Source organism: Ranitomeya imitator, chromosome 4 (genome assembly GCF_032444005.1).
Source record: "Ranitomeya imitator isolate aRanImi1 chromosome 4, aRanImi1.pri, whole genome shotgun sequence".
Lineage (NCBI taxonomy): Eukaryota > Metazoa > Chordata > Amphibia > Anura > Dendrobatidae > Ranitomeya > Ranitomeya imitator.
In genome coordinates, this window is record NC_091285.1 from 386234483 (window position 1) to 386260934 (window position 26452).

The 26452-nt window shown below is 45.5% G+C and overlaps 1 protein-coding gene across 3 annotated transcripts in view; it reads left to right on the forward strand.

Annotated features, from left to right (window-relative positions):
• Positions 1 to 323: 323 nt before the first annotated feature.
• Positions 324 to 26452, forward strand: part of USP6NL (USP6 N-terminal like) — a 249289-nt gene continuing 223160 nt past the window's right edge. The window contains exons 1-2 of one of the 3 annotated variants that reach the window (XM_069765232.1): positions 324 to 489; positions 6510 to 6557. Coding sequence is in view for 1 of the 3 variants with exons in the window: in XM_069765235.1 (XP_069621336.1) it covers positions 486 to 489 (4 nt within the window). In the remaining 2 variants the exon portion in view is untranslated. The remainder of the gene's footprint in view (positions 490 to 6509; positions 6558 to 26452) is intronic. The other 2 variants (XM_069765234.1, XM_069765235.1) reach the window with 2 other exon arrangements.

The following is a 26452-nucleotide window of genomic DNA, read 5'->3' on the forward strand; positions in this document are numbered from 1 at the left end:
TGCGCCATGTAACGGTGCTGTACCCCGGGACGGTGGCACAAGCACCTCGGTGACTCAGCCCCATATTATCCCCGGTATCCTCCACCCCTCCCTAATGAGGCCGGTAATGGCCGCTCCCACACTCCCCGTGCCCCGGAGACAATGGCATGACTGACGCCGGCTATAAATAGCGCCAGTGTTTAGCATTGCTGAGCCCAGGGCCATGTCGCCGCCTTGATGACGTCACCCCGAAATCTCCGCTGTCTGCCGCCTCCTGACCCGGTGCCCCAGCCAATGGGAGGAGCCGTTCCCTTGGCAGTGGGCGTGGCTGGTGACGTCTGGGTGGGGCCGTTGTCCCTGTGAGATGCGGAAGTTGGCCCCCAGCAGTGAGTGAGGCGGGTGGACCGGAAGACGGTGTGTGGAGCGGGGATGTCCGGCTAGGGGAGTGCAGTGCCCGGGAGTCCCGGAGTGTTACGGAGCCGCCGAGACCGCGTCCTGTTCCAGCTATGAGTGAGTGCTGGGGAAAAGTTCGGGTTGTGGTGGGGGGAGGTGGTCCGCAGCCGGGCAGTGACAGGAGCTGGGTGGCACACACTGTATATCACGTCACTGCTCTGCACACCTCCACAGTGGGGGGCCATGGTGATCTGCTAGTGGGTGACACGAGAAGGCTGCTGTCCTGGAATTGATGTGACAGTGATCACTAGGGGTCTTCATACTGGTGACTCCTGAGTGATCAGTGCCCCTACTATGCCCAGCACAGGGTGTAATGGCTCAGGTCTGTGCCCACTGTATTGTAGTACCCTGGACCTGGGGAGCGTCTCCTCCTGTGTGGTCACATCATTAGGGTGACTCCTGAGTGATCAGTGCCCCTACTATGCCCAGCACAGTGTGTAATGGCTCAGGTCTGTGCCCACTGTGATGTAGTACCCTGGACCTGGGGATGTACCCCTGTGTGGTTACATCATTAGGGTGACTCCTGAGTGATCAGTACCCCGTACTGCGCCCAGCACAGTGTGTAATGGCCCAGGTCTGTGCCCACTGTAATGTAGTACCCAGGATCTGTGGGTGTACCCCCTGTGTGGTCGCATAATTGGGGTGACTCCTGAGTGATCAGTGCCCCGTACTGTGCCCAGCACAGTGTGTAATGGCCCAGGTCTGTGCCCACTGTAATGTAGTACCCAGGATCTGTGGATGTACCCCCTGTGTGGTCGCATAATTAGGGTGACTCCTGAGTGATCAGTACCCCGTACTGCGCCCAGCACAGTGTGTAATGGCTCAGGTCTGTGCCCACTGTAATGTAGTACCCAGGATCTGTGGGTGTACCCCCTGTGTGGTCGCATCATTAGGGTGACTTCTGAGTGATCAGTGCCCCGTACTGTGCCCAGCACAGTGTGTAATGGCTCAGGTCTGTGCCCACTGTAATGTAGTACCCTGGACCTGTGGGTGTACCCCCTGTGTGGTCGCATCATTAGGGTGACTCCTGAGTGATCAGTGCCCCGTACTGCGCCCAGCACAGTGTGTAATGGCTCAGGTCTGTGCCCACTGTAATGGTGTACCCCCTGTGTGGTCGCATCATTAGGGTGACTCCTGAGTGATCAGTGCCCCGTACTGCGCCCAGCACAGTGTGTAATGGCTCAGGTCTGTGCCCACTGTAATGTAGTACCCTGGACCTGGGGGTGTACCCCCTGTGTGGTCACATCATTAGGCTCTGGTCTGGAGTTATTGTAGGTGCTATACCTGAGACAATGGGAGCCGCTTCCTCCATGAACACTTTGACACTTTGTGTTTCCCTCCTGCATCTTCCTTATTGTTGCATACAATGCTACCTAGGTGACATCACCATGAAAGCATGGGACATAAGTAGATACTCATGAATATACATTGTCACCCTCCAGATATTGAAGAGGAAGCGGAGACATTCTAGAATTAGTCATTTCTGTCCAGAAAGGAAGTCTTTGTACTGTAGAAGGAATGCAGGCTGCTGTATGTACTAATCAGGAGTAGGAGCTGGTTTATCCTTTTATTAATGAGGGTTTCTCTCCTCATATTAGCCAGAAAAGCATTGATGTCACTCTGGCCGACCTCACGCACTTATTACAAGTCTGCCCATTTATATACCTGCTGCATTGTATGCCCATGGGATGCCAGCTGGTCACCTGGATTGGGTTTACACTAGATGATCTTGGTTATCTCGCCTTGTAAAAAAATAATATAAATATATACGGTATATTTTTATAAAGGGGGTCTATTTACACTGGTCAAACCAAAATAGGTATCTAAGAGCTCTTGTATTCTTGTAACTGGCCTGTCTGAACAGGCTGCCAACTATCCAGAGAACGAACAAAACTCGGTTGTCTGGTGAAAAGAATTTTAAACTTTAAAAAAACACAAAACAAACTTCTCAGCTGCACGTCGCCTTGTGTAAACAGCACATGTGCTGCCGTGAGCAGGGTTCTGTTCTCATTCATTCTCTGCTTATGGCCGGTCTATGAAATGACAGCTGCTCAGTTTCTCTGCACTCTGCAATTGTTTATCACCAGTCTCAGGGTGCGATTACACTGCGTGACGATCGGCTGCTGTCTAACTGCCTGTCCGGGTAGGACGACCGCACTCATGTGCACTGATTGTTCCGTGGTCACAGAATATCACTGACAGCACAAGCCCTGTTTACATCCCCATTGGGTGTCATCCTAGTTTCTATATACTAGTTTCTACTAAGTAATACATGGTCCTGCTGAGTAGCATTGAGCGAAGTTTTCAAAATTCGGTTCTGATTACAATCGGCGGTGAATATTGTTTTTGCAATATCTGCCGAAAGCCATTGGAGTCAGTGAGTAGAAATGACCGAATATGTTCAGAACTGGTCATCAAACATAAATTCGGCACCAATATGGCAAATTCAGATTCGGTGACCGATTTGCTCAATTCTACTGCTGAGCTTTCCGAGCTGCAGCCACAATGTCTGCCCCCTGCCTACCTGTAATACCCCTACATTAATGGGTTCTACATACTTTAGGAGAAATGGCCTTTCAATTTACTCTGTCTGAAATTCACTTGCTGTTCTTAGTCCTAGCACTAAATTGGTAATGTGCATTACTCAACCTGTTGTATAGATGTGCTGTATACAATGACATCAGTGTTCTCACCCAGGAAGGGACTTTTTGCCACACCAAACTCTGGCACTTTTAGGAAAACATCTGTGTGAATCTTTTTCTAATGCCACATTCACCCGTTCAGTATTTTACATCAGTATTTGTAAGTCAAAACCAGGAGGGGAAGAATCGGAGGAAAAGTATAATAGAAACATATGCACCACTTCTGCATTTATCACCCACTCCTGGTTGTGGCTACAAATACTGATGTAAAATACTGACCAAATACTGAACGTGGCCTTAGTCTTTATTATTATTTATATAGCACCATTAATTCCATGGTTCTGTAGTCCTCATTATTAGGTGCTATGGCTCACCAACAGTCATCATGCAGAACATGGTTGTGTGCAAGCTCACAACGGGCCAATAAGATAAGCCAAGTCTTTCTTTTGACATTGTCACCCATGACCTAATGGTGTATTTACTTTGAAAATGCTTATTAGGATGTGCTCACAATGAGGTGGTATTTTTACATTTTTTTTTTTTTTTTCTGATTTCTTTTGGTGAAAAAGTGAACACGCTCCTAGAATCGCTTTGAATTCCTGGCTGATATTGAAATGAATATGCTACTTGTAAAACACTCATCTTAAAAATCCATATCAGAATGGCTGTATCATCCTAAGTACAACAGCCTCACGTGGTCTCTCAGACTTATTCAATGATAAATACAGTTCTCCAATTTGGGCTTTCCTACAAAGCATTGCTTCCACACTACAGATACCAGCATGACCACGTTTTGCATGGTTATTTTATTTTTTTCTGACTGGCAGTCATTCAATGCCCCATTTTTCCACGATTATTATTGGAGAAATGTAAGGTGGCTAGAGAATGGACAGCTGATGGCTAGTGGGTTCTCAGGCGGGGGAACCCTTCTAAGGCCAGTCTCACACGTCCAGATAATTCCGGTACTGGAATTGTCCGTGTGCTCCCGTGGTACATCAGTGCGGCACACGTGTGCCGACTGGGTACCACACGGAGCGTGCAGGAGACAGTGCTAGAGATAAGCGCTGTCCCCTGCATCTGGTGCTGAAGCGGCCATTCATATCTTCTCTCCAGCAGCGTTCGCTGGAAAGAAGATATGAAAAATCCTTTTTTTTTTTTTTGTCGTGTTTAAAGGGAACCTGTCACCCCGTTTTTTGAGATTGAGCTATAAATACTGTTAAATAGGGCCTGCGCTGTGTGTTCCTATAGTGTATGTAGTGTACCCCGATTCCCCACCTATGCTGAGATATAACTTACCAAAGTCGCCGTTTTCGCCTGTCAATCAGGCTGGTCAGGTCGGGAAGGCGTGGTGACATCGCTGGTTCTTCCTCAGCTTTACGTTGGTGGTGAACAAGCAGCGCGCGATCTGCGCTGTAATCCCTTGCATCGGTGGGGGCGGCCATCTTCCTGGGGCCGCGCGTGCGCAGATCGAGTGCTCTGCTGCACGGGGCTTCAGGAAAATGGCCACGGGATGCCGCGCGTGCGCATTAGAGATCGCGGCGGCCATTTTCCCAAAGCCGAGATGCAAACTCGGCTTTGGGAAAATGGCCGCCGCGATCTCTAATGTGCACGCGCGGCATCCCGCGGCCATTTTCCTGAAGCCCCGTGCAGCAGAGCACTCGATCTGCGCACGCGCGGCCCCAGGAAGATGGCCGCCCCCACCGATGCAAGGGATTACAGCGCAGATCGCGCGCTGCTTGTTCACCACTACGCCACTACGCCACCAACGTAAAGCTGAGGAAGAACCAGCGATGTCACCACGCCCTCCCGACCTGACCAGCCTGATTGACAGGCGAAAACGGCGACTTTGGTAAGTTATATCTCAGCATAGGTGGGGAATCAGGGTACACTACATACACTATAGGAACACACAGCGCAGGCCCTATTTAACAGTATTTATAGCTCAATCTCAAAAAACGGGGTGACAGGTTCCCTTTAAAATAAAGATCCCTGTCGCTTATTACAGTAATGAATATGCGGCTCCACCCCAATGGGAGGTGGAGCCGCATATTCATGACTGTAATCGGCGGCCCCACGTGACTGCTCATACAGGAGAAGGTGCGGCGAGGACAGGACGCTGCGAGGGAGCCGGGTGAGTATTTTAGTCAATGGAGAAAAAACGCATCTTGCAAGCAGTTTTGCAGGATGTGCGTTTTTTCTCCTAAACGACGCATTGCGACATGCAGTGCACGACGCTAGTGTGAAAGTAGCCTAAGGGCTTATCAGACCAAGTCATAGCCACTATCCAAGCCAGCAGGAAACTGGTCACATCAGAAATTTATCTAAAAATTTGGAAACTGTTCTGTCCGGAGGGTCTCAGGTCCAACTTCGTGGCAGGTACCCCGGACATACCTAGAGTCCTAGATATTCATGACTGTAATCGGCGGCCCCATGTGACAGGAGAAGGTGTGGCGAGGACAGGTGGCTGCGAGGGAGCCGGGTGAGTATTTTAGTAACAGCGGGGGGGGGGGGGGTGGGAGGGGTTTGGCGACAGATCTTTATTTTAAACACGAGGACAAAAAAAAATTTTTTTTTCATATCTTCTTTCCAGCGAACGCTGCTGGAAAGATGATATGAATGGCCGCTTCAGCACCACATGGGGGGGGGGGGGGGGGGGGGACAGCGCTTACAGTAGCGCTGTCTCCTGCACGGCACACGGACTACACACGGACAGCGTCCGTGTGCGGTACGTGTTTTACACGGACCCATTGACTTTAATGGGTCCGTGTAATCCGTGCGCTCCCACGAACACTGACATGTCTCCGTGTTTTGCACAAGGACACACGGTCCGTGAAAACACGCTGACATGTGCAGTGACACATTGCTTTCAATGTGTCTACGTGAGTCAGTGTCACTGTCACCTCACGTACCGGAGCCACTGACGTGTGAAACCGGCCTCAGATACAGCTAGACCAGTCTCAGGAGCTTGGTAACCAGGGCCTAGATATGTGGCCATCTTGCCACAGTGTTTATTTTAGTGATATAGTGTGCTGTAATTGTAAAGCATAAAGCCTAAACGAAAACCATAACACTCACCTGCCATGGAATCCACCTTTTATGTTTGTATTACTAATAACCCTGTCTCAGATTACCTGACTGCAGAACTTCTTTGACTGTGCTGTTGTAGGCAATGCAGAAACCGTACCTACGTTGTATGGTGCTGCTTTCAGGTTGAGAGTATTCCTACGCAAATAAACCTTCAGGAGTCCACCTATGGTCTCCATGTCAGTGTTGTGCAGCCCAGGCCCTAGATAATATGTACACTTTGTTGCATTATAGGTTTCTCTGTTCTGATCTGCTGTATTTCTGTGTTGTTCTTGCATTATGTGCATATATAAAGTGATGTGATCTGCACCCTTACCCATAACCTATCCTCTAAATATCCCTCTCTTTCAGGGCTGGGGGAGAGTTGGTGGTGAGCCATATCTTTGCAATAGAACGAAGGTAGAATGGTGTTCCTTTACGCTGCACTCATCCCACTAATGGTCCTGTGTGTTGTGGTGTTGTTGTTGTTTTGCATCGCAGTGAATTGTCACAAAACGTCTCCTCGTTCCACATAGTGATTGTCTTGTGTGTGAAGCATCTGTCTGGTGACACCCAAGCATGGTCACAGAGCTTGCTCAGAGCCCTGCGCGGGCCATGACATCCCCAAGACAAGTGAAGTTTTGTGTCCCCGTTGGAAATGGCCTTATTTTGAGTGATCTCAACAATAGGATCGCTGTCTGCCTAGCGATAGTTAAATGTGAAGTAATCAGCCTCTATTCTGAGAATCTCAGTAGAACCATTTGAATGCCCCGTTCATGCGAATGTTTTTAGTTTTTGCTTCCTTGATTAAAGCGTAGTGATGTGTGGTGGGAAGGCGCTGTGCCAAAATGAATACGTTTGCACTGAAATGACTTCTGTTTATTTGCACTACTGTTATGCCAACATCGGAGAAGCGCTCATTACTCTGCATGTGCATTACAACATTCGACTCTTTCATAGCATGGAATGATGGAATGATCAGTGTTTGTCTGTATCCAGTCTGTAGTAGTCTTTGTGCTTGCAAGGCTATAAGCTAGATTTAATACTTTTGATTAAACCTTTGGTTTAAAGGGAATCTGTCAGCAGGATTTCACCCCCTAAACTATTTGCATGTAGCTCTTTCAAAGACAAGTCTAGAAATACCTTACATGGCCAGTCTGTTCCTCTGTTTACTGGGAAATCTGTGTTTGAACTCGTATGCAAATTTCTGTATTAGGCTATGTGCACACGTTGCAGATTTCCTGCAGATCTGCAGCTTTTTTTTTCTGCGCAGAAACGCTGCACATCCGCAAGTGATTTACAGTACAATGTAGATCAATGGGGAAAAAAAAATACTGTGCCAATGGTGCAGAAAAAATCGGAAAACGCAGCAGATTAAAAAAAGGACCATGTCAATTCTTTTTGCATATCTGCTGCGTTTCTGCACCCATTCCATAATAGAAATCTGCAGGGGGAAGAAATCTGCACAAATAATCTGCGATGTCTGCACGTACAAAAAAAAACCCCGCAGATTCTGACCTGCGTTTTCTGCCAAGAAATGCAGAATCTGCACGGAAAATTCCACAGTCAATGCAAAAAAAAATGCTGTGCTAATGGTGCAGAAAAATCTGCACTGAAAACGCATCAGATTAAAAAAAGGAGCATGTCATTGGCTGTGTTCACACGCTGCGGATTCGCAGCATTTCCGCAGCGGCGGGTCCGCAGTAGTTTCCCATGCGTTTACAGTACAATGTAAACTTATGGGAAACGCAATCTGCAATGCACATGCTGCGGAAAAAAAGTGCGGAAACGCAGCGGTTTACATTCCGCAGCATGTCAATTCTTTTTGCGGAATCGGCAGCGGTTTTACACCTGCTCCTGCTCCATAATAGAAAACCGCAGTGGAATCCGCGGGAAATCTGCAGGTAAAACGCAGTGCCTTTTACCTGCGGTTTTCACAAATCCGCTGCGGAAACATCCGCAAACCTCAAGAATACGTGTGCACATACCCTTTATTCTTTTTGCAGATCTGCTGCGTTTCTGCACCCATTCCATAGAAATCTGCAAGGGGGAAAAAAAGGCAGAAATCTGCTGTGTGCACATACCAAAAAAGGCGCAGATTCAGACCTGCGTTTTCTGCCAAGGAATGCAGAATCTGCACAGAAAATTCCACAGTCAAATCTACAACGTGTGCATATAGCCTTAGATCTGCAGCCTCTGTCACTCCAGCTCTATTCCACTCCTAGCAATGCCCCTTACTGTTTGATTGAAGTCTCACTACATAGAGGTGGGTACTAGAGCTGGTGTGACAGAGGCTTCAGATCTAACACGGCTATTTGCATATCAATTCAAATGCCGATTTCTCAGTAATAGAAGAACAGACTGGCCATGGAAAGGTAGCATTGGACTTTTCTTTAAAAGAGCTACAGTACATGCACAAATAAATTGTTTGGGGTGTGGAATCTCTGCTGACAGATTTCCTTACCGTATGTTATTTTTCCACATGTGTTTGTAGTGCATACGATCAGGCAAAAGCCAGTAGTTGAGTTGGAAAGATAACATTTTATATATATCTCTATCACGTTATATATTGCAATGAGCCTCTATATTTTAGCCAGTCTAATGCCAGGGTCAAATTATCGTAGATTCTCTCATGCAAAACAATAAGATCCATTATGTAAATGGGACTCCGATCAAACTCTGATCTGATGAGAGAATCTTAGCATAAGTGAAGTGAAGATGAACAAGATTTCTCCAATGTGTGTTTGCAGAAATCTAACTGTACTCAGATGTCATCCGAGTGCAGTTCGAAGGGTTTCCATGCACTCAGACTTCAGTGGATGTGTGATCCGATGTGCACTGCCCCATGGAATAACATTGGGCCGAGTGCTATCTGATGAGGCAAAGGAAAAGAGGGGAAAAATGGAAAGTCAGCCCACCACATCCGAATGCACCTTGTCGGAGCCGTTTCAGTCTCTGGCGTGACCATCAAATGCAGAAAGTGCAAAAAAAATCTCCAGAGATGAAGACCAATGTAGAAAAAGATATAAAAACTTGCTTTTATTATATCAAGTTAAAAATGAATGTACTGGACACCAGAGGAAATCCATGGAAGGCAAACCAACGTGTTTCAGCTAGTAGACTTAATTATGATTTTTTTCTTCTTTTTCCAGTGCTATCGGACATAACCTTGGATGGTAGTTGTCCAGTGTATACTCTTGTGAGCGAGCCCTTACAATGACTTGTGTTGCTTTGTGAAGCGGTTTCTGTATAAGGTTGGCTTCATGCAGCGATTTGCATTTTTGTTTGAACAGTTTCAAGAAAATTATTAAATTGTGTTTACAAATTTGCATTTGTGGCTTTTTTTTCCCCCTCATTTTTCCACAGGTGTCTCTATAGGACATTAAAAAAAACACACCAGAAAGTGTGTTTTTTTTTTTTTTTTTTAAACTGTGAATAAATATCAGATTTTTCATTTTTTTTAATCTCCTAAATGCAACGTTAATCTAACATAACATTTAACATAAATTACAAAGCCAAGCCAAGGTTGTGACTCCGTTTTTTTCCCCACTCTCTTATAATTGGCCAATAATTAGTAATAACAGGTTAACTGTAATAGAAGGATTTTAACGTTATCATATTTTTTTTATATTAAAAAAATTGCAGATCTGTGAAAGCTTTTGCGTTCAGAAAGCCATAGTGAAAACTGGGTTCAGCTTTTTGTATGTCTGCCTTATACATTCCGTGCATCGTTCCATAAAATGGATCAGAGTAGTTCCCCCATGCAGACCATCGATTTGTATGGAAAATCAGCCTTGTGCACTGCCACACTAGCTACAATGAGCTATACACTGAAGGAAAATGTTCCATAATCTTAACTTGATACACCCAAAGGCTGTGTAGGAATAAACAGATCGCTTATTTTCCGAACGATCAGCGCATACACATTATGCCGTGGGTGACAGTCGCCCAAAAACCAGACATATCTACGGTAATCAATCTTTCGGACAACTGAGAATTTCCCATCTAGATAACCGGATCACGAACGATTAAGGTCCCTTCACACTTAACGATATCGTTAACGATATCATTGCTTTTTGTGACGTAGCAACGATATCGTTAAGGAAATCGTTATGTGTGACAGCGACCAACGATCAGGCCCCTGCTGGGAGATCGTTGGTCGCTGAAGAAAGTCCAGAACTTTATTTCGTCGCTGGATCTCCCGTGGACATCGCTGGATCGGCGTGTGTGACACCGATCCAGCGATGTCTTCACTGGTAACCAGGGTAAACATCGGGTTACTAAGCGCAGGGCCGCACTTAGTAACCCGATGTTTACCCTGGTTACCAGCGTAAACGTTAAAAAAACAAACACTACATACTTACCCTACCGCTGTCTGTCCCCGGCGCTGTGCTCTGCACTCCTGTACTGGCTGTGAGCGTCGGTCAGCCGGAAAGCAGAGCGGTGACGTCACCGCTGTGCTTTCCGGCCGCTGTGCTCAGTCAGTGCAGGAGGAGTGCAGAGAAGCTGAGCGCCGGGGACAGACAGCGGTAGGTAAGTATGTAGTGTTTGTTTTTTTTTACTTTTACGCTGGTAACTAGGGTAAACATCGGGTTACTAAGCGCGGCCCTGCGCTTAGTAACCCGATGTTTACCCTGGTTACCCGGGGACCTCGGGATCGTTGGTCGCTGGAGAGCTGTCTGTGTGACAGCTCTCCAGCGACCAAACCGACGCTGCAGCGATCCGGATCGTTGTCGATATCGCTGCAGCGTCGCTTAATGTGAAGGGGCCTTTGAGTAAAACTTTGGTCTAATGTGTATGGGGGATTTTGAAGGGATTCTGTTAACATGATTCCACCCCCCCCTCCCAAAAAAAAAAAAAAAAAAAAAAAATATAAAAACAACCAAAAACTATTTATATGTGCATGTAGCACTTTCAAAAACCAATGCAGCAAAGCCTTTTCATAGACGTCATCCAAATTAGGCTGGAGAATTGTCTGTCTGAAGCCTCTGTCCCTCCAGCTTTATTCCCCACTCAGCGCTGGCTCTTTTTGCCTGAAGTCACACAGCATCGAGGCTGTCAGCAAGCCGGAGGAGTCAGCACTGAGCGCAAAATAGAGCTGGAGTGACGGATTTTATATATACAGCCTACAGAGGAGCAGACTGATATTGCTAGACTTGTCTTTGAAAGAGCTATAATAGCATATAAATGATTTGGGATGTGCAGTACCGCTGACAGGTGCCCTTTAAAGTGACATGTTATTATTAACTAAAAGGGAAGCCCTAACATTTCTTTTTCTTCCAGGTCAAAAGTAGCGATATCCTTTTAAATATTACAAAATAAAAAAAACACAAAAAATGCTGCCTTGAATGTCCCGAGCGCTTTAAGTTTATAAAACTCTGAAAAATGGTGTGCGTCTCCATGTCCTAAGGTACACTTGTCACATATAGGCAACAACATTGACCTTTAGGAAAGTGCACAGTGTGTACATTAGCAACCAATAATATAGTGGTTAGTTATTTGTGTGTATTGTGAGATGGCGCTCACCGAATGTGTTGGGAAACACTCACTTGGCAGCGGGATTAAGGCCCAGGAACAGTTTTCCACTTAAACAGTCTATTTGGTTTATTTACACAGCATAAACCGCATAAAGTCCATTTCATTACATCAACGGAACCGTCCAGGAGCTCCGCACCACATGCTGACTTCTTGTCAGTTCTGGCTTCCAGGGAAACTGCCTTGCTTGGATCACTGACCCATACACCGGCTTGCTCGGCAAGCTCCAAACCCGTCAGTTCCAGACCCTCAGTAGGACGGTAGTTTCCCCAACTTACACAGCTGTCACGGACTCTGCAGGCACATGTCCTCCTCCATGTGCTATCAAGGAAACCTGTCATCTTCCAGGACCTTCCAACACCGAGCATGTGACCAAACAGTCTCATTATACCCCATGAGACGCACCCATTGATGGGAGGTAGGTGGTTAGCCAGACCCGCCCAGCTCTCCGGCTAACCTGCAAGCCCTGCCCACATAAAATAAGCAAGGCTCGTGGAACTACAGGTCCCAGAGCAACATTCCAGGCTGACAGCGCAGAGGACCTCCGCGACACATACCGACCATTCACAATAACGCCAGTCACTGTCTCACAGTGTGTAGGTGTGTATAATCTCTTATCATTGCTATAGATTTCGCTGCAGGTTTTGAACCAGTTCTGATTTTGAGACATGAGTTTAGTTTTTGGGACCACAATTCTATCAATGAGGAAAATACCCTATGTGCAAACTATTACATGCAACTCACTGATTGCTTTTGTAGCTTGAGGTGAGTGGGAGAGGTGCAGAAACTTTTGCAACAAATCTACCATGTGTGAACAAAGCACAGAAAGAGCCAGCAACATTAGCTCTGGAGATTTCACAATCTACACTGCAGTAAACCTTTATTGGGCTTGTACTTTCTTTATAAAACAAACAAATACATTATACACACTACACAAATGGTTGTATACAGGCAATCCTTTTTGAAAGTTTTAGGCAGCTCTAGAGGAACTGTACCAATTGGAATATATATATATATATATATATATATATATATATATATATATATATATATATATTCCAATTGGTACAGTTCCTCTAGAACAGGTAAAAAGGATTGCCTGTATACAACCATTTGTGTAGTGTGTATAATGTATTTGTTTGTTTTATAAAGCAAGTATATATATAATTTTGACAAGGATTTAAAAAGTAGTTGCACCCGGCTCATCAGGTCTGACAGATAAACTTACATGAGTTGTATATTTTATTAAATTTAATAGCATAATTGATGTACCTTTATAAACAAAGGATGGCTAATCTGGATTTCAGTAATGTGTGTTTCCTTTCACTGATTGTCATCATAAATGTCTCCTGTCTTAAAGAGTCTGTCAGCGCAGATTGAGTGACAAACCAAGTCCTGGCGCTCAGTGCACCCTTGGTGTGGCCAAACATTTTAAGTGCACCTTCATATCTACCTCCACTAGTGATGAGCGAGTATACTCGTTGCTCGGGTTTTCCATAGCACGCTCGGGTGATCTCCTGAGTATTTGTTAGTGTTCGGAGATTGAGTTTTCATCGCCGCAGCTGGATGATTTACAGCTATTAGCCAGCTTGAATACATATTAGCCTGGCTAATAGCTGTAAATCATTCAGCTGAGGCGATGAACACTAACAAATACTCAGAGAACACCCGAGCAACGAGTATACTCGCTTATCACTAATCTCCACCCTTCTCTGACTCTATAAATCCAAAGTTGTCGATCAAAGAGGAAAAAGGGGGTTGGAAATCTAGTAGGTGGGAAGCGGTTCTTAAATGATTGGCCACAACAAGAGTGCACCTAGCGCTTGTACTAAGGTAGAACAGTCATTCTCTGCTGACAAGTCTCTTTAACCCCTTTCTGACCTCGGACGGGATAGTACGTCCGAGGTCAGATCCCCTGCTTTGATGCAGGGCTCCGCGGTGAGCCCGCATCAAAGCCGGGACATGTCAGCTGTTTTGAACAGCTGACATGTGCCCGCAATAGGTGCGGGCAGAATCGCGATCTGCCCGCACCTATTAACTAGTTAAATGCCGCTGTCAATCGCAGACAGCGGCATTTAACTACCGCATCCGGCCGGGCGGCCGGAAATGACGTCATCGCCGACCCCCGTCACATGATCGGGGGTCGGCGATGCATCTCCATTGTAACCATAGAGGTCCTTGAGACCTCTATGGTTACTGATCGCCCGTCGCTGTGAGCGCCACGCTGTGGTCGGCGCTCACAGCACACGTGCAATTCTGCTACATAGCAGCGATCAGCAGATCGCTGCTATGTAGCAGAGCCGATCGTGCTGTGCCTGCTTCTAGCCTCCCATGGAGGCTATTGAAGCATGGCAAAAGTAAAAAAAAAAGTAAAAATGTGAAAAAAATTAAAAAAATACAAAAGTTTAAATCACCCCCCTTTCGCCCCAATCAAAATAAATCAATAAAAAAAAAAAATCAAATCTACACACATTTGGTATCGCCGCGCTCAGAATCGCCCGATCTATCAATTAAAAAAAAAGCATTAACCTGATCGCTAAACGGCGTAGCGAGAAAAAAATTCGAAACGCCAGAATTACGTTTTTTAGGTCGCCGCGACATTGCATTAAAATGCAATAACGGGTGATCAAAAGAACGTATCTGCACCAAAATGCTATCATTAAAAACGTCATCTCGGCACGCAAAAAACCTCAACCGACCCCAGATCACGAAAAATGGAGACGCTACGAGTATCGGAAAATGGCGCAATTTTTTTTTTTTTTTTTTTAGCAAAGTTTGGAATTTTTTTTCACCACTTAGATAAAAAATAACCTAGTCATGTTAGGTGTCTATGAACTCGTACTGACCTGGAGAATAATAATGTCAAGTCAGTTTTAGCATTTAGTGAACCTAGCAAAAAAGCCAAATAAAAAACAAGTGTGGGATTGCACTTTTTTTGCAATTTCACCGCACTTGGAATTTTTTTCCCGTTTTCTAGTACACGACATGCTAAAACCAATGATGTCGTTCAAAAGTACAACTCGTCCCGCAAAAAATAAGCCCTCACATGGCCAAATTGACGGAAAAATAAAAAAGTTATGGCTCTGGGAAGGAGGGGAGTGAAAAACGAACACGGAAAAATGAAAAATCCCATGGTCATGAAGGGGTTAAAGTGTATTTGTCATGAGATTTTGCAATATAGCCTATATACGGTACATTAAATGGATCTTAGCCCTGATGATGCTGGTGTACTTACTTGGCTAATCAACTTCATAATGGCCTTTTTAAAAGTTCATACATTGTCTCCACCAATCTAAAGGTACCGCCACACTAGACGATATCGCTAGCGATCCGTGACGTTGCAGCGTCCTGGCTAGCGATATCGTCCAGTGTGACAGGCAGCAGCGATCAGGCCCCTGCTGTGATGTCGCTGGTCGGGGAAGAAAGTCCAGAACTTTGTTTAGTCGCTTGATCTCCCGCTGACATCGCTGAATCGGCGTCTGTGACGCCGATTCAGCGTTGTCTTCGCTGGTAACCAGGGTAAACATCGGGTTACTAAGCGCAGGGCCGCGCTTAGTAACCCGATGTTTACCCTGTTTACCAGCGTAAAAGTAAAAAAACAAACACTCCTCCTCTCACCTTCCCCTTACTGTTGGGGTTCCTCAAGGATCAGTCCTAGGCCCCCTCCTCTTCTCTTTGTATACTGCCCCTATTGGACAAACAATCAGTAGATTTGGCTTCCAGTACCATCTCTATGCTGACGACACCCAACTATACACTTCTTCTCCTGATCTCACGCCTGCCTTATTAGAAAACACCAGTGATTGTCTTACCGCTGTCTCTAGCATCATGTCCTCCCTCTATCTGAAACTAAACCTGTCAAAAACTGAACTCCTCGTGTTTTCTCCCTCTACTAACCTACCTTTGCCTGACATTGCCATCTCCGTGTGCGGTTCCACCATTACTCCAAAGCAACATGCCCGCTGCCTTGGGGTCATCCTTGATTCTGACCTTTCATTCACCCCCCACATCCGATCACTGGCTCGCTCTTCTTACCTGCATCTCAAAAACATTTCTAGAATTCGCCCTTTTCTTACTTTCGACTCTGCAAAAACTCTTACTGTTTCACTTATTCATTCTCGTCTGGACTATTGTAACTCTCTACTAATCGGCCTCCCTCTTACCAAACTCTCCCCGCTCCAATCTGTCCTGAATGCTGCTGCCAGGATCATATTCCTCACCAACCGTTACACCGATGCCTCTACCTTGTGCCAGTCATTACACTGGTTACCCATCCACTCAAGAATCCAGTACAAAACTACTACCCTCATCCACAAAGCACTCCATGGCTCAGCACCACCCTACATCTCCTCTCTGGTCTCAGTCTACCACCCTACCCGTGCCCTCCGCTCCGCTGATGACCTCAGGTTAGCATCCTCAATAATCAGAACCTCCCACTCCCGTCTCCAAGACTTTACACGTGCTGTGCCGATTCTTTGGAATGCACTACCTAGGATAATACGATTAATCCCCAATCCCCACAGTTTTAAGCGTGCCCTAAAAACTCATTTGTTCAGACTGGCCTACCGCCTCAATGCATTAACCTAACGATCCCTGTGTGGCCTATATTAAAAAAAAAAAAAAAAAAAATTAATTAACTGGTTCATGCAGCTTTACATGAACACCCAAGCCTTACACTATGGCTGGTCCGAATAACTATAGCAATTGTTACCATCCACCTCTCGTGTCTCCCCTTTTCCTCATAGTTTGTAAGCTTACGAGCAGGGCCCTCACTCCTCTTGGTATCTGTTTTGAACTGTATTTCTGTTATGCTGTAATGTCTATTGTATGTACAAGTCCCCTCTATAATTTGTAAAGCGCTGCGGAATATGTTGGCGCTATATAAATAAAAATTATTATTATTATTATTATTACTTACCTACCGCTGTCTGTCCCCGGCGCTCTGCTTCTCTGCACTCCTCCTGCACTGGCTGTGAGCACAGCGGCCGGAAAGCAGAGCGGTGACGTCACCGCTCTGCTTTCCGGCTGATCGGCGCTCACAGCCAGAGCAGAGAAGCACAGCGCCGGGGACAGACAGCGGTAAGTAAGTATGTAGTGGTTGTTTTTTTTACTTTAACGATGGTAACCAGGGTAAACATCGGGTTACTAAGCGCGGCCCTGCGCTTAGTAACCCGATGTTTACCCTGGTTACCGGCATCGTTGGTCGCTGGAGAGCTGTCTGTGTGACAGCTCTCCAGCGACCAAACAGCGACGCTGCAGCGATCCGGATCGTTGTCGGTATCGCTGCAGCGTCGCTTAGTGTGACGGTACCTTTACCTATTTGACAGCCCTTCAGTGTGTTCTCTACCTCTGTTGTGATCTGTGTTCAGTACATCCTGCACCCTGGGTGGGAAAGGATTGAATACATTTGACCCCATGAGTTTTTTTTTAGCTGTGCCTATAAAATGCTTATTTTAATATGGCAGCCATTCTGACTGCCCCACCCCCAGTAAGTACACCAGTCCTTTCAGGTACAAGCTGTATTCGATGTATGCAGCTGAATATTTTTATTTTTTTTTAACTTTCACAGAACATTACTCAGTCTATGGTGCTCTTCACTCAATTTTTGGACATGTCTGATTTTGATACATTTCACAGACAACACACTGATGCTTGACTTTGTGTTCAGGAGAAAATCATTGCGGGCATCCCCCCCCCCCCCCCCCACACACACACACTTATACAGATGGTCTTGGTTCTACACATATGAGACATAGGCTGGATTCAGAGCATATTTGCAATTCTCACCTAGTGGGGTGGATTCTCCAAGGTCTAGATGGCACACGGGTGTCAGTACAGCAGATAAGTGAAGCATGCAGGATAAACACAGCAGAGGTACTGGAAGCAGGAGAAGTCCTGGAGACTACAGATGAGAAACAGGGTTACTGGAAGTCAAAGGCAGACAGGAGACTTCCTGGAGACTGCAGTTGGGTAGCAAGGTTCCTGAAAGCTATAGGCAGACAGAACCGGTGCGCTGACAATCTGAAAGTCTTAAGGTACCTTCACACATAACGATATCGGTGCTTTTTGTGACGTAGCAACGATATCGTTAAGGAAATCGTTGTGTGTGACAGCGACCAACGATCAGGCCCCTGCTGGGAGATCGTTGGTCGCTGAGGAATGTCCAGAACTTTATTTCGTCGCTGGATCTCCCGCTGACATCGCTGGATCGGCGTGTGTGATGCCAATCCAGCGATGTTTTCACTGGTAACCAAGGTAAACTTCGGGTTACTAAGCGCAGGGCCGCGCTTAGTAACCCGATGTTTACCCTGGTTACCAGCGTAAACGTTAAAAAAACAAACACTACATACTTGCCTTCAGCTGTCTGTCCCCGGCGCTTTGCTTCTCTGCACTCCTCCTGCATCCTGTGTCAGCGCCGGTCAGCCGGAAAGCATAGCGGTGACGTCACCGCTGTGCTTTCCGGCTGACCGGCGCTGACAGTGCAGAGGAAAGCAGAGCGCCGGAGGACAGACAGCTGAAGGTAAGTATGTAGTGTTTTTTTTTTTTTTTTAACGTTTACGCTGGTAACCATGGTAAACATCGGGTTACTAAGCGCGGCCCTGCGCTTAGAAACCCCATGTTTACCCTGGTTACCGGGGACCTCGGGATCGTTGGTCGCTGGAGAGCTGTCTGTGTGACTGCTCTCCAGCGACCAAACAGCGACGCTGCAGCGATCGACATCGTTGTCGGTATCGCTGCAGCGTCGCTTAGTGTGAAGGTACCTTTCAGATTGACGTCACCGCTCTGCTTTACGGCTGACCGGCGCTCACAGCCAGAGCAGAGAAGCACAGCGCCGGGGACAGACAGCAGAAGGTAAGTATGTAGTGTTTGTTTTTTTTACATTTACGCTGGTAACCAGGGTAAATATCGAGTTACTAAGCGCGGCCCTGTGCTTAGTAACCCGATGTTTACCCTGGTTACCAGTGAAGACATCGCTGAATCGGCGTCACACACGCCGATTCAGCGATATCTGCAGGGAGTCCAGCGACGAAATAAAGTGCTGGACTTTCTGCAGCGACCAACGACATCACAGCAGGATCCTGATCGCTGCTGCGTGTCAAACTGAACGATATCGCTAGCCAGGACGCTGCAACGTCACGGATCGCTAGCGATATCGTTCAGTGTGAAGGTACCTTTAGAAACACTGAAATCTTAATACCAAGACACAGGTAGATAGTTCATGCTAAAAACATACAACTCTGCCCTTCACCTCTCCAAACAAACCTATTTCAACACCCTCATCACCTCGCTGTCCAATAACCCTAAACGTCTCTTTGACACTTTCTAGTAGCTACTCAACCCAAGAGTGCAGACCCCAATCACGGATCTCCGCGCTGACGATCTGGCCAATTACTTCAAAGAAAAAATTGACCACATTCGACAGGAAATCATCTCCCGACCTCTTCATACCATGCACTGTCCTCCCTCCCCCACTGCCTCTAGTTCACGCTCTGACTTTGAACCAGTTACAGAAGAAGAAGTAAGCAGGCTCCTTGCATCTTCTCGCCCAACCACTTGCACCAGTGACCACATTCCGTCACATCTCCTCTAGTCCCTTTCCCCGGCTGTCGCCTCTCACCTAACAAAAATATTCAACCTTTCTCTCACTTCCATTATTTTTCCATCCTCAATTAAGCATGCCATCATACATCCATTACTTAAAAAACCATCCCTCCATCAAAACTGTGCCGCTAATTATAGACCTGTCTCTAATCTTCCCTTCATCTGTAAACTCCTGGAACGCCTGGTCCACTCCCTTCTTACCTGCTATCTCTCAAATATCTCTCTTTTTGACCCTCTTCAATCTGGTTTCCAATCTTTACACTCTACTGAAACTGCCCTTACTAAGGTCTCTAATGACCTACTAACAGCTAAATCTAATGGTCACTACTCCATGCTAATTCTCTTGGATCTAACCGCAGCATTTCACACTGTGGATCATCAGCTCCTCCTCACCATACTCCGCTCCATCGGCCTCAAGGACACCGTTCTCTCCTGGTTCTCCTCCTATCTCTCTGACCGATCCTTCACTGTATCTTTTGCTGGTTCCTCCTCCTCTCACCTTCCCCTTACTGTTGGGGCTCCTCAAGGATCAGTCCTAGGCCCCCTCGTCTTTGTTTGTCCAATAGGGTCAGTATACAATCGGTAGATTTGGTTTCCAGTACCATCTCTATGCTGATGACACCCAATTATACACTTCTTCTCCTGTTATCACGCTGACCTTTTTAGAAAACACCAGTGATTGTCTTACCGCTGTCTCTAACATCATGTCCTCCCTCTATCTGAAACTGAACCTGTCAAAAACTGAACTCCTCGTGTTCTCTCCCTCTACTAACCTACCTTTGCCTGACATTGCCATCTCCGTGTGTGGTTCCACCATTACTCCAAAGCAACATGCATGCTGCCTTGGGGTAATACTTGATTCCGAGCTTTCATTCACCGCCCACATCCGATCACTGGCTCGCTCTTCTTATCTGCATCTCAAAAACATTTCTAGAATTTGCCCTTTTCTTACTTTCGACTCTGCAAAAACTCTTACTGTTTCACTTATTCATTCTCGTCTGGACTATTGTAACTCTCTACTAATCGGCCTCCCTCTTGCAAAACTCTCCCCGCTCCAATCTGTCCTGAATGCTGCAGCCAGGATCATATTCCTCACCAACCGTTACACCGATGCCTCTACCCTGTGCCAGTCATTACACTGGCTACCCATCCACTCCAGAATCCAGTACAAAACTACTACCCTCATCCACAAAGCACTCCATGGCTCAGCACCACCCTACATCTCCTCTCTGGTCTCAGTCTACCACCCTACCCATGCTCTGTGCTCCGCTAATGACCTCAGGTTAGCATCCTCAATAATCAGAACCTCCCACTCCCGTCTCCAAGACTTTACATGTGCTGCGCCGATTCTTTGGAATGCACTACCTAGGTTAATACGAAATCCCCACAGTTTTAGGCGTGCCCTAAAAACTCATTTTTTCAGATTGGCCTACCGCCTCAACGCATTAACCTAACTATCCCTTTGTTGCCCATTCAAAAAAACAACAAAAAAACAAACATAATCTGGTTCCTCGCATCATGTTCTCATACACTTTATGCAGTTAATAGCCCTCTGTTTCTGTACTGTTACATACTTAGGCTGTTAACTGGTTCATGCAGCTTTACATGTGTTCCTTACACTATGGCCGGTCCGACTAACTGAAGCAATTGTTACCATCCACCTCTCGTGTCTCCCCTTTTCCTCATAGTTTGTAAGCTTGCGAGCAGGGCCCTCATTCCTCCTGGTATGTTTTGAACTGTATTTCTGTTATGCTGTAATGTCTATTGTCTGTAAAGTCCCCTCTATAATTTGTAAAGCGCTGCGGAATATGTTGGCGCTATATAAATAAAATTATTATTATGATATAGGCTCAGGCAGGTAATCGCATGGGATCATGTTGGGCCATCTGCAAAGTCCGATGTTGAGCATAGCAGAGTTTAGTTGACCAGGGTGAGTAAAGCAATCCGCGGATGAGTGTTGATGAAGAGTGTGCCAGTGAGGTGTCTCTTGGTACACTATAATGAGCTTCCCTGTATCATGCATTTTGATGTAGTATCATACATTCCGCATCACAAATCATGTACCGTGTTAAAACCTGATCTCCCAGTAAAATATACTGTGTCCATTGTGTTTTCTATAATCCCCTTCAGCTAATAAGTCCTGATCACTGAGCCAATAAATGAGTCTTGGCCAAATGCATTCTGCTTCCCTGTCCATGTATATCAATCTTTTAAAAGTTCATTCTAACAAATGTAGGTTGACATCCTATCTGATCTTGGGCGGGCAACCATTGTCCCTCTGGCAATCTGCTGACTTCCTCTCTTCCCGCTGGCCTGATGGAAACTGTGACTGAGTACTTTATAAGACATCGCCACCCTTTTTGTGTTGTGTTTATCAGAGTGCATTTTACAAGCTCACCTATGCGTCTCTTGTGAACAGCCAAATTATACACAAATCTCCCTTAACAAAATCTTGATAGTGTGTGTGTGTGTGTGTGTGTGCTATAAAAAAAAAAAAAAAAAAAAAATATATATATATAGATATATTTATAGATATATATAGATATAAAAAATTCTTCAGCTTTGACAGATAAATTAGTATATTTGCAGTATCTATGTAGATTAGCTTATGCACTGTGAGCGTGGTATATAACTTGTCATATACCGTACAGTGATTATGTAAATGAACACCTGCATACATCTCCTTTCTCCGCTCCAAGGTTGACGACTTGTACTTAAAGGGAATCCGTCATCAGTTTTTCTATGTAATCAGAGAGCAGCATAACATAGGGCAAGAAAACCTAATTCCAGGGATGTATCGCTTCCTGAGCTACTGTATTTTTCGTACTATAAGACGCACCGGACTATAAGACGCACCCAGGTTTTAGAGGTGGAAAATAGGGAAAAAAATATTTGAAGCAAAAAAAGTGGTAAAATATTTAATAACATACTATTATATGTGGTGTTATTATATATAATAGTATGTTATTATGTTGGAAGCTGCGGGACCAGTGTGGTGTCTGTAAAGTACTATATGAAGATGCTGGAGGGTGAGTATAAGAATGGGGGCACAGGGCTTATATTTAAAGCACCACTCCAGAACTGAAAAATAACACTGGAGTGCTGCTTTAAGATCCCATGGGAGAACTATAACTCCCAGCATGTCCTGCAGATCCTATGGCATGCTGGGAGTTATAGTTCACCACAGGAGTGGCAGAGTGCTTCATTGTGTGTTGTAAAGACTAACCTTTTAATTGTGGCAGCCAGCCACACTGTGGTGAGGTAAAAAGCTCGAGCATCCCATGACTGCACACAGAGTGCTCCCTCTTGTTGCCTCTCCACAGCTCGGGTCATAAGAGGAAGCCAGCAGATTCTAGTGGGGAGTCTGAAGGACCTGTGATGACGTCAGAAGAGGGAGGGCTCTGTGCTGTCATGTGATGCTCCAGCCCGCCCACTTCATGACATCACAGAGGTCCTTATGCACTCAGCATCCAGCACAGCTGGGGCAGGCAGAAGCTGTGCTGTCAGGTATGCAGCTGTCTCCCCAGACCCTTGCTGCTGCCCCCTCCTCCACTCCACACACAGATCTCCCCAGCCGGAATCCAGCGCTGGGGAGACCATGTGTCTGCTGCTTAAGTGACAGACTATTCATTTGCTGCTCCTGCTCACTGCTCAGCAGGTGGGCGGGGAAGCAGCTAATGAATACTCACTGCACTTTAATCATCAGGACCATGAGGTTTCCCCAGCTCTGGATTCTGGGCAGCAGGGACATTTTTCTGCCTCCCAATGCAATCCCACTCGCTGCTGCCCCTTCCCACGTTACATCCCTACCATAAGACGCACCCACACTTTCCTCCCAAATTTGGAGGAAAAAAAGTGTGTCTTATGGTCAGAAAAATAGGGTACTTGGTGTAGCTTTCATAGAATCCCTGTTTTGTAGCAGAGCCAAGTCTCTGTGTTAGGCTAGGTTCACATTGCGTCAAGTACATGGCGTCAAACGGATGCGTTAAACGCATGTACAGAAACGGAGCAAAAATATGTGAAATTCGTCGTCACGGTAACGCTAGCGTTAACGCATGTGATCGCGTTTTTTCATTTTGATGTCCGTTTACGAAGTATCCGTTTGTCTGCGTTTGTCACTGTCAATAAAGTTGTTCTTTTTTTTTTTTTTTTTCCCTTTTGTCATTGTCGGGTGTGGGCACAGACTCATTCTCCATTTTGAAAGCATTGAGTGAACTTCTGCTAGCAAGATGTTTGTGTCTGAGCTCGTCAGATTTCGCTTGATGCGGTTGCGACTTCGGCAGAGAAAGCGTAGTTCGCAAAGGAGATATTGGATCCACGAAGTGAATTTCTTGCGGAGTACATATGGTGCCTTTCACACCCTGTATGTGCAGCTTCGGGATCATCCCTTCAAATTCCAACGCTATCTACGGATGTCCATTGAGACCTTTGATGTTCTGCTCTCACATGTGAAGGATGAGATACATCATCATCGCAGCACTTTTCGTGAAAGCATCAGTGCGGAGCAACGTTTAGTAGTGACTGTGAGGTAATTATACATTTTTTTTATCATTCTATTGACAAAGACTAGATCTCGGTATCGTGTGGCCTAATGTTCATTTTGCAATTGTATATTATATTGTCAACTAGCCTTTAGATGATCATTAAAATCCTAATTTTTTTTTTTTTGTTTTTGAATGTCAACAGATATCTGGCTACCGGAGAAACTTTTGCGTCACTGCATTACCAGTTTCGACTTGGGAAGTCAACAATTTGTCAACTGGTTCGGGAAACTTGTGATGCCATTTGGAACAACTTGCAACCACTTGTGCTACCAACACCAACATCAGAAATGTGGCTAGCAATTTCCCAACAGTTCGAGGATGTGGCTAATTTCCCCAATTGTATTGGTGCCGTGGACGGAAAGCACATTCGGATTCAGAAACCTGCACATAGTGGTTCCCTCTACTATAACTATAAGAAATACTTTTCTATAGTATTGATGGCGATTGCGGATGCCAGGTACCGTTTTGTTGCTGTGGATATTGGAGCTTATGGCCGGACTAACGATTCCAGAGTATTCAGAGACTCCAACATGGGCCAATGTTTGTACAACCAAAGTTTAAACATACCGTCATCACGACCTCTTCCGGGGACCGAAGGCCCAAGTTTGCCCTATGTTTTAGTTGGTGATGAGGCCTTCCAACTAGGACAAAATCTCCTCAAGCCCTACTCAAGCCGTAGTCTAGACTCCAGCAGGCGCATTTTTAATTATCGCTTGAGCCGGGCTAGACGTTATGTGGAGTGTGCCTTTGGGATTTTGACATTAAAATGGCGGATTTTACTAACCTGCATGCAACTGCAACCAGACAATGTGGACCGTGTTGTGAAGGCATGCATCTGTCTGCACAATTTTGTGGCGAGACATGAACCCCAGTTGGTAGACCCCAATGATTGTGAGTCGAACCTCAGTAGCATTGAATCGACTACAGTTCGTTCTGCATCACAAATAATGAGGATTCGTGATCAATTTGCACACTACTTCACACATGAAGGCCAGGTTCCATGGCAAGACAGACACGTGTGAAAATAATTTAAAGTCTTCCTGATGTCGTGTAAAAAGTTACGTAGTGTAAAAAGTTATGTTGTTTAACCTGATGTCGTGTAAAAAGTTACGTAGTGTAAAAAGTTATGTTGTTTAACCTGATGTCGTGTAAAAAGTTACGTAGTGTAAAAAGTTATGTTGTTTAACCTGATGTCGTGTAAAAAGTTACCTTATGTCGTGTAAAAAGTTAAAGTTAAAGTCATACAAGAATCTGAAATTTGAAACAGTTTACTAAATGTTTTTGTATTTTCCCAACAAACTGTTGGTACACAGGTGTAACATATGATATCCCATAGGGATGAAAAAAAAAAGGAAAATAGAAATTAACAACAAAACCCCCCCCCCAAAAAAAAAATTCCAACGCGGTAATTGCACCTGGCTGTGGACAGTGAACTGTACTAAAGACTTTGGTACTGCACGGGAGTATTGTCTGCCCAACTATATGATGGACTACTACATTGTCTTTGAGGTTCCACGCTCGTTTCACCCCGGCCTCTATATTGAGGGTTGTAGGGCGGCATGTCCAGTCTTCTTCTTCCCGATGGAGCGGGTTCCTCGGTGCCCACAAATTCCTCTACAAGCTCGTTAAGTCTTTGTCGAAACATAAGGTTTCTATGTGCCGGGATATTTTTTACTACAGGCACATAGGATAATAAAAGTAGCTTCCACTCATTAGCAGAGTAGACAGACTCGCGTGCTTGCAGCTCGGTAATTTCTCGTCTCAGGTCTTTGAGCTCACTGCGACACATGTCCTCTACCCGTTGGAGTCCATCCACGATAATTGCATCTGCTTCATCTTTTTGAGATGCTCGCTTGCGTCCACGCTGTGATTGCAACCGGGCACTCACACCTGCAGCAACAGTGCTTCTATCCGCAGATCGTGGCTCGGTGATGCCAGACACATCTTCAGGTTGCGTTGGTTCCACTGAAGAAGGCTCAAGTTCCTCTGCTGGTCTAGGAGCAGCGGTACTGCATATCGTGCTGTAACCCAAAAACAAAAATTACTTATTTTCCTTTAAACAATTTAGTCTCGCACACAGACCTTCTTGTACTTACGAGCGCTGAGACACTGTTTTCTGAAGAAAGAGCAGTTGGTCATAATGCACATACGGTGTCACCCGTTTGCCACTTGATCCGCTTGGTGCATTCTGACTGTTCCGGTAGTCACGGACAAAGCGATCGCGGATGGACTTCCAACGGGTATGGACAGCATCGGCTTTAAATTTAAAAAAAAAAAATATATATATAAAAATAGTAGATTGTGTTAAGATATAGGAAAAATTGTTCATAGTTTGCTACGATAGTTGATATATAAATAGTAGATAGATAGTTGTTAGATAAGAAATAGTGTAGAAATAGTGTATAGATAGATAGATATATAGTGTACAGATAGTTGATAATTGAGAGATAGATAGCAGACAACAAGTGGATAGGTTGATAGGATAGAAAATTTTTTTTTTTTTAAACATTTTCCGATGTTACGTCACCAATATTTACCAATTTTTTTCTTTGAGGTTGTCGACTTCTCCATGTATCGGGGATCAAAGTGACAGATTATTTGATCCCACAACTTCCGGTTCTTCACGATGTCATG